Consider the following 12,890-nt stretch of genomic DNA (forward strand, 5'->3'; position numbering starts at 1 on the left):
TGCTGTGCTGGGGACAGTGATGTGCTCAGAACAGCAGATCCTGCTCTATGTGGTGAGGCTGTGGCTTCCACTCATGGAGGGGAGATAAAATTCATTGCTGCCGAGTGCTCAATTCCCAACCTCTTCGAAACACACATATTGTTTTCTCTTAATAAAAAATATTGGAGAGGGGCCAAGATGGCGGCAGCAGCAACCAGGATTCAGGAGATGCAGACAAATCCTATCCAATCCACCTTGAACTTTCAAAGAAATCGCCCCAAAGGTAGACTGCTACCACCATATATGCTCAGGAATTCTGGACAATAAGCTGTGTGTAGAAATTGTTTGGGAGAGAACTGAGATGGTGGCGGCGGCCAGTAGTTGGGAGAGGCAGAGATTCGATCCAATCCTTGAACTTTCGAAGAAATCTTCCCACAGGTAGGCTGCTACTGCCATGCAAGCTCAGGAATTCTGAACAACATGTTGTGTGGGAAAAGTGTTTGGGAGAAAACTGAGATGGTGGTAGCGGCAGCAGTGGCAGCTGTGGCAGTGGCGGCAGAGGCCTGTATTGGGGAGGCAGAGATCTGATCCAATCCACCTTGATCTTTTGAAGAAATCTCCCCAAAGGTAGAATGCTACCCTCACGCATGCTCAGAAATTCTGGACAACATGCTGTGTGGGAAAAGTGTTTTAAACAGAACTGAGATGGTGGTGGCAACAGTGGTGGCAGGGACAGTGGCCAGTACTTGGGAGAGGCAGAGAGCCGATTCAATCCACCTTGATCTTTTGAAGAAATCTCCCTGAAGGTAGAATGCTACACCCGTACATGCTCAGGAATTTGGGACAACATGCTGTGTGAAAAAGGTGCTCAGAAGAGAACCAGGATGGCAGTGACAGCGGCAGCAGTGGCCAGCATTTGGGAGAGGCAGAGGTCCAATCCAATCCACCTTAAAATTTAAAAGAAATCTCCTCAAAGGTAGACTGATGCTGCTGCACATACTTGGGAATTCTGGAAAACATGCTGTGTGGGAAAGGTGTTCAGGAGAGAACCGAGATGGGAGTGGCGATGACGGCACAGGTCCAGTCCAATGAGTCCTTGAACTTTTGAGGAAATCTCCCCAAAAGTAGTCTGCTCCTGCCACACATGCTCGGGATTTCTGGACAACATGCTAAGTGGTAAAAGGATTTGGGGTGTATCAGAGGGAGCCCCACATAGCCAGGTTGGGCCACCATGCTGCATGTTCTGGGAGATGGCCACCCTCATGGCCACCACGCTCCTCTGCACAGCGCGGGAGGCCAGAGTGCACATGGAGCAGCAGAGCCTGCTTTCTGAAGTGAAGCTGTGGACCTCTGCCTTTGGAGGAGAGACAAAATTTATTGCCACTAGGTATTTGGAGTCCCAGCTTTTGCAAAAGACATGTACTGCTTTCTCATATTAAAAAGAAAAAAAAAAAAAGAAAGAATGCCGGGCATGGTGACACATGCTTGTAATCCCCGTGCTTCGGGGGCAGAGACAGGAGGATTGCGCAGGTTTGAAGCCAGCTTTGCTGGCTTAAGAGACCCTATTTCCAAATCAAAATATAAAAACATAGGTCTCTGGGAGTGTAGTATGGAGGTAGAAGGATTTCCAGAAACCCCAGTACCACAAAAAAATAAAAATGGAAGAAAAAAGGAAACATCTGTAGATGACCTGCTCACAGTGACAGAGACCACCAGAGCCTGCTGCACAGCAAGGCTGGTCCCAGGGCCTCTGAGGCCAGGATAGGAGCCTGCCAGGCAGCAAGGCCAGTGCTGAGGTCAGTGAGGCCGGGATTGGAGCATGCCAGGCAGTGATGCCAGTGCTGGGGCCAGCGAGGCCTGGATAGGAGCCTTCCATAATGCAAGGCCTGTGCCAGGGCCAGCAAGGTTGGGATCAGAGCCTGCCATGCGGTAAGGCTCATGCTGGGGCCAGTGAGGCTGGGATAGGATCCTGCCTTAAGGTAAGGCTGGTGCTGGGACTTCTGAGGCCAGGATCGGAGCCTGCAGAGGGTTGAGCCCAGTGCCGGGGCCAACAAGGCCAGGATAGGAGCCTGCTGAGGGGTGCGGCTGGTGCTGGGGCCTCAGAGGCAGGGATCAGAGCCTTCCCTGCGGTGAGGCTGGTGCTGGGGCCAGTGAGGCTGGGATCGAAGCCTGCCATGTGGTGAGACCATTGCTGGAGCCAGCGAGACTGGGAAAGGAACCTGCCTTAAGGCAAGGCTGATGCTGGGGCCTCCAAGGCTGGGATAGGAGACTGCCATGAGGCAAGGTCAGTTCTGGAGCCAGCAAATACGGGATCAGAGTCTGTCATGAGGCAAGGCCAGTGCTGAGGCCACTGAGATCAGGATCGGAGCCTGCATAGCAGCAAGGCCAGTGCCGGGGCCTTCGAGAGTGGGATCAGAGCCTGCAATGTGGCATCCACATAATATCACAGAAAATAAAAAATCAGATGCTTTCCCTACTATGCAAAAGCTAGGAAGAAATGGGTAATAGGAGGAAATCTAGTTGAAGAAAGGGCCCTATCAGAGGGGATGGGATGGGGGAAGATGGAATCTCTTTAAAGCACATGATGTACTTAAACAAATATATCAAAGTCAATCACTAAATCAAGCATGGGATCCAGGGAGAGGGAGGGAATGGGATGGGGATTGGATAAAGGCTAATTAGATGATGTATGCTTGTATATCTTCACAAGTTTTGTATTCCGTTGAGATGTTTGGCTACAATGCACCAATAAAAATATATAAAATAAAATACCTAGGAATAAGCCTAACCAAAGATGTAAAAGACTTCTACAGAGAAAACTATAAAACACTAAAGAAAGAAATTGAAGAAGACCTTGGAAGATGGAAAGATCTCCCTTGCTCACGGATAGGCAGAATCAATATAATAAAAATGGCCATTCTGCCAAAAGTGATCTATAGAATCAATGCAATTCCCATTAAAATGTCAACAACATTGTTCATAGACCTAGAAAAATCAGTCATGAATTTAATATGAAGAAATAAAAGACCCACAATAGTCAAATCAATTCTCAGCAACAAGAACCATGCAGGAGGCATCACAATCCTGGACTTCAAATTATACTATAGAGCAATAGTAGTAAAAACAACATGAAATTAAAGCATGAAATTAACAAGTGGAATGGCATCAAACTAAAAAGTTTCTTCTTATCAAAGGAAACTCCAAGAACCTAAAGAGAAATCCTACAGAATGGGAGAAGATCTTTGCCAGCCACCACTCTGATATGTTTTCTCTAATATGGCCAAACTAGGGAGTATTAGGAATATCAGAGGGACTCCAGATAATGAAGGGAAAATCTCAGCAAAGCTAGAATGGAAGGATAGAAGAGGAAGAAGGCTGAGGTTGATTAATGGAGGAGCTACATTCGAATATGTGTAAAAGTATGAATATAGCATGGTTAACCTGGACACTCATTGTTAGGAGGGGGGAGGAGAAACAGGCGGGGAGAGCGCACCAAGCACAATCTATATGTATACTATTTTCAATATGTTCCACATATAAATAAAATTAAAAAAGAAAAGAAAGAAAATGGAAAGACAAAAAATAAAACCTAACAAAACTGTTTGGCCCAATTAATAGGTACTCAAATAGGTCTTCTTTCTAGTTATGGGTTATGACCATTTATTATCTTTCTGTAGGAAGTAAAGTATTTTATAATCAGCTTATGGTGTGAGTGTTGCCTTTGTCTTTCCATGATTAGAAGCCACTTTCACAACCAAAAACTGTGAGACACACATTGGGACACTTACCTTGGTAATATTCATTTTATGCTGCCCTCAGTGCATTTATTTTAGTCTCATGAGTATTTTCTTGTGATCAGATTACTCTTTGCCTTTTTCTTTTTTTGATGATACTGGGGATGAAACCCAGGGGCCTTCTCTTTCCAGGCTACACTCCCAGACCTATTTTATATTTTATTTGAAAACAGGGTCTCTTAAACCAGCTGAGGCTGGCTTCGAACCTGCTTGATCATTCTGTCTCAGCCTCCCAAGTGTGGGAATTACAAGTGTGCGCCACCACGCCTGGCTTACTCTCTGTCCTTTTTAATAAAATACTGCTATGTTTACTCTGAAATATCTACTGAAATTTTTTCAAAGAATTTTTTAAACTTTTCACATGTGCTAGCTAAGAAATGGGGTGCTGCCTTTCTCTTTAGCATAAACAGAATCTGTAGTGGCATCTAAATATGAGATCTTAAAATAAGAATGATTTATTATGGTATAATTTTGAGCTCTATAGAAAACAGTCTTTTGGTAAGAGTGACAAATATTTTTTTTCTTCTGAATATATCCCATTATAAGAACAACTGTTAAATTTGTTATTTAGGATTCCATTATTTTTCTGTGGTTACGGATGATAAATTTTTAGGTTAACTAAACAACAGAATCTTGATGAAAATTATCCATCTTTGAAAATTTTGACACAAGGTACAACAGTGAAATTTATAATATTCTTATCTATTCATTGTTATCAGCAGCTAGTGGTATTAATAGTCATTGCTATGAGGAACTGAAACCTCAGTTCAGATAAATAAGTTATTGTCAAATGAAGTGTAAATATCATTTACATTACCTTTATGGTAATTATGTTATACTCTTTTGGGCAGTCCTTTAACCAGTGATAAATATACTTGGTATATACATGTGTGGATTTATACACTTATAAGAACCAATATGGATACATCCATTCACTATGGCACATTTTAAAATAAGATATTCTAGCTGTGACAAAAAAAATTTTCTGTTGTTCAAACCACCCAGTTTATGGTATTTTTCTATAGCAGCCTAAAGAGAGCAAGACAGATTTAGGTAGTAAGAAGTGTAATGCTACTACAACAAATAACTAAAAATGTGGAAGCAGTCTTGGAACTGAGTAATTAGTAATTAGTAACGACTAAAAGAGTTTTTAGATACATGTAAGTAAAATCTTGGGTTGCTATAAAGGACTTTTGGTAGAAATAAGGATGTTAAAGGCAATCCAATGGGGACTCAAAAAGAAAAGAGCTGAACAGAAAGCATCTGTCTTTTTAGAGAATAAATAATCATGAAAAGTATTAATAGGGATAAAACCATAAAAAGCCCAGCTGGGGTGGTCTAAAACAAAAATGAAGAGCATGTTATAGTAAACTAGAGGGAAGACAATCCTTGCTATAAATTGTCAAAGAATTTGACGGAGCTGTGTTCTAGAGTTTGATAAAAGGTAGAATTTGTAAGTGATAAAATTTAGATATTAAGCTGAGTATATTTCTAAGCCAAACAATATATAGCAGACTCAGAAACAAAGCCCCATATCTATAGCCAGCTGATCACTGAAAAAGATCCCAAAGATATACACTGGAGGAAAGACAGCCTTTTCAACAAATGCTGTTGGGAGAACTGGCTAACCATATGTTGAAAAATGAAACTAAACCCTAACCTTTCACCTTGCACAAAAGTCAACTCTGGGTGGTTCAAAAATTGAGAAATTAGACCAGAAAATTTGAAACTGCTAATATAGTGTATAGGGCCAATACTCCAACACAGAGATACAGGTAGAAACTTCCTCAAGAAGACCCCAGAATCTCGGAAAATTAAATGAGAATTTATGAATGGAATAACATTAAATTAAAAAGCTTCAGTGTAGTAAATTATGGAGTCAGCCTAGATGTTCATCAATAGATAAATGGATCACAAAACTTTGGTATTTACACAAAATGAAATTTTCCTCAGCTATAAAGAACAACAAAATTATACCATTTCCAGGAAAATGGATGGAAATACAGAATATTATGCTAAGTGAGTACACCCAGTCCTAAAGAATAAGTAGATGTGTTTCTACTCTCACATGTAGAAGCTAGAGAGATAGTTGGCAATATGGGCACCTCAGATAGCTGAGCAGAGACTCCAGGGGAGTGGCCAAGGGTGATTAGTGAAGCGGGAGGGGGACAAAGTCCTAATGACTGCAATAATAGAAATAATACTATAAAATATAGAAAATTGTCGATTTCAATCTCAAAGACTTGCCAAGTGAGGGATTTAATGGGGACAGAAACAAGTGTGTGTGTGTGTGTGTGTGTGTGTGTGTATTTTTCTAACACTTTGTATTCTAATGTGATGTAAAATGACAATGCAGCCGATAAAATATAAAATAAAGAAATCAAAATTATGTCATTTTTAGCAATATGGATGGAATTATAGAATATTGTGCTAAGTGAGATCAGTCAGTCTCAGTAAGTCAAGGATCCTGTTTTCTCATATATGTGGAAGCTAGAAAGAAAATAAGAAACAGGAATTTTTAAGTAACTGGGGAGAGAGATCAGTAAATAGTGGGGAAGGTTTTGAGTGGGAGGTGGAGAGGGTACACACAGCAGCAACAGGTGTGGAGGCTGTGTCTTGCTAGGGAGCTGCTCCCCAGATGTGAAATCTGCAATCCTGAAAGTAACGCACTGCCTGAGGTACAGACCACACCAGACCTATCAGTGTTGAACAGGACATTTGACAATGCAATGGCTAAAATGTCTGCTGATCCAGGGTCATGTGAGCCATGGTGTGCTGCTCTACCTCTATCCCCAGAGGATCCTTCCACCTTCTCTCTGCCACTCAAGAGGATAGCCAGCCAGCCAGACCTTCCCACCTTCCAGTTCCTGTTCTCTAAGGAAAACACACATTCGAGGCAGATGGGCAGAAGATATAGCCTGCCTGCCATTCCCCTGTGCTGCTTGACACAAAGGGGTCCCAACACAGCCCCCCAGTATGGTCCTAAGATTCTCCCAGGCAAGCACCTGGCTACCACACCCAAAGCTGGCCTTCAGGATCAGAGATGACAGGAAAGACTGGAGGTGGGTCCTCAGGACGACTGTTACCCACATTATCCATATCTGTTGAGCTGTGTGCTGGCCTCTGGAGCCAAGAGATTTGCTCCAGAGAGAGGTGGGCAGAGGCACGCCAGACTATTGAGCAACAGAATAGCGCCAGAGAAACCAGACAGATGAAGTGAATGAAACTAAATTCTTGGATCCAGACTCTGGTCAGAGTGGACTCAGCTGCAGGGCAATGTGCTCCAACTGCCAACTGGTATGGGCTTCTCCACACAGATACCAGTGATGATTCTTAATAAAATTTTATAAATTTTATAATAAAAGTGAGATGCTTATTTTTTTTAAAAAAGGATTATTTTCATGCTTTAATATCTAATGCATTTTGAGGACAGAATATGTAGCTTAGTGGTAGAGCACTTGCCTAGCATTAGGCAAGGCCCTGGTTTCAAACCCTAGTATCACTAATACCAAATAAATAAAATATCCAATGGATCTAATGGATTTTGCCTTGCTAAGTTTTAAACTTAATTGCGACATCATTTCTCCCTTCTTTTTTTTTTTTATCCCTTTTAGAATGATGACATAATTTCTAAGCCTTCCCTACCATTATATTTTGGAGTGGAAATTGCCTAATAATAAATCATGTCTATTTTCACCTGTATATGACTTAGATGAGATTTAGATGCAGTTTTGGATGTTAGACCTTAGAGTTGATGTTGGACTGAGTTAAGACCTTTGGGACTATTTAGGTATGATACATACAAGACACATATATTTGCATGTGATTAGCACATGAGATTTGGAAAGGCCAGGGTCAGAATGCAATGGAATGAACTGTATGCTCCCTCAGTGCGACTGTATTTAGGGAAAGAATCTACAAGCAGGTAATTAAGATTAAATGAGATCATGAGGTTGAGTTCCAATTGCATAAGACTAGTGTCATTAAACAAAGAGTTATCAAAGTTCTCTCTCCCCTCTATATGAGAAGTTAGAAGGTGCCATCTACCAGCCATCTGATAAGAGAACCTCTTATCATTTGATAAGAAACCTTATCAGAAATTGAATTGGCCAGTTCCTTCATCTTGGACTTTACAGCCTCTATAACTGTGAGAAATAAATTACTGTTAAACTTCTTATATCATTACATTTTGTTAAAGCAGCCTACATTGACTAATACTCTCCTATTAGTCACCTTCCTTCTGTGCTATCTAAGAGTACAGTGCTCATTCTTTGCCATACAACTAATTATCTTTCCTTAATTTTATTAATTTTCTTTGCACATATTATCATCTAAATTATAATAAATGCATTTTAAATTTATTGTTTTCTGCCTTCCCTACTTATAAACTTAATGAGGAGAGAATTTTTTTTTTCTGTTTTATCCACTGCTATATTTTCAACACCTAAATAGTGTCCTATCTTACTATATTTGGAGCACTGGAGCACAAAGCTTCAAAATGTTGTGGAATATTAAATTTAGCTTGGAAACTCAGGAAAGAAGAAAACAAAATGTCATGAAGAACCTATGCAAATAAATTTTTTATAAAAATATACCCACTAATTAAAACCAAAAGGATGTAAACCTGATGAAAGAGGACTGTGTAAATGCAGTTCTTTTGTAATATATGCCCTTATCAGCAGTCCATAAATTACTTTTTAAGTTTTGAAAGAATAACTTACTAGGAAAAACAGATACTTCCAGGAATGTTCAATACATAAGACTCTGTGGTCAGTCCAAGAAAGTAATATATATTACTGGCTTTGCAGGAGAGTAAATACTCTGAATAATGGACAAAAATCCATTTAAGCATAATAGTTTTCATATTTCAATTTATTTTCATGTAAATTGGTGGTTACATGCTGAGTTAGTACAAAGAACTATAAAAAAGATAATTAAATGCATTGAAAAATACAAAAATAAGTGCAGCGTATTAGCCTACATGATTTTTAACTAAAAATCTTTGGATTGTGAAAGCACCACTTAACTCTCTATTTGAAATCTGGCAGTGAACTCACTGCCAAAAAGCATGTTCTACACTGAATTAGATCATCATGCCACAGAATACAGAATGTACATTTCTAAGGCGTATGTAGATTCCACGACATACCAACACATTTTGGTACAAGTAAATGTCAAACATTATTCATAAGGAATATTAACACATTAATGTTTTCATTAAAAAAGAAAGATCTCTTTTCTCATTACATTATGCATTTATAGAATAGAGCTCTGTCAAATAAATTACTGCAAAGTAGTTTAAGCTACACCTTGTAACACTTGAATTATATAATAGGGGCAAATAACCTTTAAAGTGAAAGACAAATGGCAAAATTTAAGGGCATTTAATTTGCATAAATGTAATGGTAACAGTCTTTTCCTGGTTACATATTTTATGCTTAATTTATATGTCACTATATTAGGTCTTTAACGCTCTTATAGGTCAGTTTTAATTTTTTCCAATTTTATTTTAACATAATAGGGTAATATGGAAGTAGTTTATCATGTATAAAAATAAGATGATCCCATAAAAATAATTCAGTTTGATTCTAAAAATAGTCCAGTACTAGGGCAATATTATAGTTTTTGCATTGTCAGTTCTTGTTTTGAAATAAACATTTATGCTTTAGAATCATGTGTATCTAAGTTTTGCTTTTGGACTCATAGAACTTAGTTCAAGGGACTTTCTTCAGGTTAATAGCCATTGAGACCTAGGACTGAGGGAGAAGCCATAGGACAAAGGACTTTCTGAAGTTCATGGCCTGGTGTTCCTTTTCTTTGGATATGATATTAGCATTTGGTACCCAAGACACTGGCTTTAAAGTATTACTCATTAAAGCTCTACTATAAACACTAAGATGTATTCAAATGCAACTGCTCAGACAATACTGAATCAGCATTAACAATAAAATAGAAGGAACAATCCATCAATTAACATGATTTTAATTCATTCATGATCTGTATTTCTAACAAATTAGAAAATGCCTACAGTGCATGAATTCATTTATATACTAATGTTGCATAGCAAAATATCAATTTGTAGGAAGCAAAATATATCTTATTTTCTTGACTTTCCTTACTTGTGTTCATCTATCTGCCAGTGACCTATGCATTAGGAATGGTGAATATTTCCACCATCCACCAGTGGAATAATTGAATTGAAGGAAGCAAATAAAAATTCCTTTCTCTAAGGGAATTTTACCTCCATTTGTTACTTCTACCTTTCTTGGGAACAGTGTTTGATGAGAATGTGAGTTAGTCTTGGTCATTCCCAGCCAAATTAGTGACAAAGGGATGGAGTAAACTTTTGAGAGAAGGCTATTTTTTGAGGTTCATTTCAATAAAAATAAAAATGGCTCAGCTAAGTTATGAACATTAAAATATTTATTATTGCTTTTTTATGTTATCATGTTGTCCAAATGGGATTTTTGTTAAAATTAAGGGTCATTATGAGTTTTTATCACACATTTGCTAGAGGCCATTACAACTCATTAGTTGGCAGGAGCTAGAATTTACTCTTAAAGATACCCATGAAAACACCTAAATGGCCAGTTTTTTCAATTTTATGTTTAACCTGTTTCTCAAACTCACTTTTAACTACCTGTTTTTTTCCCCTCTAGATTGGTAGTTTCTAGAATAGTTAAAAATACCATTAACATTAAAGCATAATGTGTCCGTGCCTATTTTTGTAATTGAGATTTTTCCTACAGATTCAATTCTTAGATAAAAATGTAAAACCTTATCTTCCATGCAATTGAAAATGTATGTACAAGTATGAAGATAGTAATATGTACAGATCAGCCTGGTAATTAGTTTTTGTCAATTATCCTGTTGGTTTTTGGGGGTTCGGTTTACAGGTAATCACATGCACGTTCTCCCCTAACAAAAGAAGTGAAGAAAAGACATATATGGAGACCTATGTATCTGTCTGAATATAGATAGATTAGCATATTTTATCAACTATCTCTTAAATGCAACAGTCAAAACTACTACAGTTAATCTCGTACTAAAATAGCATGAAGCTATTTGACTAGTGTTATTTTCTCATCTAAAAATCATACTTGTGAAAAATATAAAATATACAATTTCCACATTCCCTAACTCTAATAAAACTAAAGCAGAAAATAGCTTCTTAAATGGAGAAAATACAGAAATTGGAGTTATTTTGTATGAAGATCCTAAGCATTTCTAATATTTAAAGCAAAAGAGAATTACGTCAAGAACTTGGTTTTATTTGGGTACCTGTTTTCTTTCAAATATGAATGGAATGGGTATGTTGAAAGTTATGGAAATCAATGACTTCTAGTTTATCATTTGTTTCTGATTGCTTTATTTTTGTGAATTTCTTATCCTTTTGTACACAGTAATATCTAGTCCTGTTATATCTAGTCCTACTGATACTTAAATAGCTTTTTTGGGGGAGAGGTTATGAGAAAAGGGAACATTTGCTAAACTGTTTTTATGTATTAGTTACAGATGTTCCGAAATTTTACAAATGACTTATAAGTATTCCATGTGTCTCAGTTTTTAAAAAAAATTGCTTACAGCTAAATAGAGAACAACACAAAATATTGTGATAGAAGAAATAAAATCATTTGTCCTTTAGTACACTAACACTACATGCATATTGATTTTGATATAAAGCAACTAAGTGAGTCTGCTTACTAACAATACTAACAACGATTAGAAAAAAAATATTGTCAAATCTTGACCAGTGGCTGTGCAGTTACTAGGTCACATCCCACTCATTGCAGTAGAGCTTGTGTGTAGAGTGTCTATTCAACAGACATTGTGCAAAATGCCAGTGTGTGGCCTCCTTAGGGCAGTTGCTAGAGACAAGATCTGTTCCGCAGCAAAGGGGTCTCAGACTTCACTGTGTTCACTGAGTTTGCTCACATTCTGAAACAGAAGATAAGTAATAAGTGTACACTACTTACTTAATGCTTAAGTCAGTGTCATAACAAATGAACAGTAGTAACAGGAGCTGCCTGTCTAGCCATATTAAGAAAACAGACATTCTAGGAGGCAAGAGAGAACAGGAGTTTAAAGGACCACTTCCAAAATCCGACTGCTGACTTTGAAACCAGCCTCTTCCGCTAATAAGCAGCATAATGTCATTGGCCCTCAGTTTCCCCACACCTAAAAAATGATTTAAATAATATACCTCACAAAGTTGTGGCAAATTTAGTTCCTTAACACAGTTAAAGCTTTTATAACACTCCTGGAACATGATAAGTACTAAACACATGTTAGGTATGTAATAAAAAATAAGAATCATATTTTGTAAATACATACTGTTCTGACTGAATATGATAGGGATGACTCCGGGAGGCACTGAGTGCTCTTCTAGGGATGAGGAGAGGCAAAATGATCCAAAAGTCAGAGAGAAATTGCAGGAAATCATAGCTCTGGGAACAGTTGCAAAATGAAACCACAAAGTCCAGTATTTGGAAGGTAACTTTCATACTTCAGATCATGTGAGCACTAGACTCTGCAAAGAACGTTCCCAGAGATGGCAATCTAAGCTTATTTTAAGCTTAGAGGCAAGGGTATCAGAGCAGAAAAAAAGCTGAGATGCCATATTTATAGTTTTTACATTTGAGAGAAGTAGATTCAAATTCCCAGGACAGTAAATCTTGGAAGCATTAAAGCAAGCAGTTTACAACTTGATAAGTGATTGCCAAATCCAGTCAACATTGACATTGTTGGAAGATGCAAATTACTCAACAATTGTTCATAGCTGGCCCAAAAAGTAACGGAAATATTTTTTTTTTTACTTGTAGCAGAGAACTCTGAGATGGAAATTGGAGGGATTTTTAATACATTTTAGGTACCTGCTTTTTAATATAAGAGCTGCAAAGCCCTTGATTCTACATTCTACTTTTCTTTACAACTCTGATATGCTAATTTGATCAACTCACCTTATTTGAATAGATGTTACTTACTGCAGCAGATACCGATTCAAAAAAAATTGGGTTTTCTGAGTCTAGGTTTCCATAGTACTTCACTGCTTTTATCAAGGAAGCTGCAAGAAAGCACAGGGAATACAAACATAGATGGAGAAGGCAATGGGATCAT

At 38.1% G+C, this 12,890-nt stretch overlaps 1 protein-coding gene across 1 annotated transcript in view; it reads right to left on the reverse strand.

The window, feature by feature from the left end:
- Positions 1–11,675: 11,675 nt before the first annotated feature.
- Positions 11,676–12,890, reverse strand: part of SLC26A7 (solute carrier family 26 member 7) — a gene marked incomplete at both ends in the record, with an annotated part of 119,095 nt that continues 117,880 nt past the window's right edge. Inside the window, 2 exons of the mRNA XM_080693733.1 lie at positions 11,676–11,711; positions 12,734–12,837. Of these exons, the coding sequence (XP_080549859.1) occupies positions 11,676–11,711; positions 12,734–12,837 (140 nt within the window). The remainder of the gene's footprint in view (positions 11,712–12,733; positions 12,838–12,890) is intronic.

The sequence above is a fragment of the Muscardinus avellanarius genome, assembly GCF_963383645.1.
Source record: "Muscardinus avellanarius genome assembly, chromosome: 4".
Lineage (NCBI taxonomy): Eukaryota > Metazoa > Chordata > Mammalia > Rodentia > Gliridae > Muscardinus > Muscardinus avellanarius.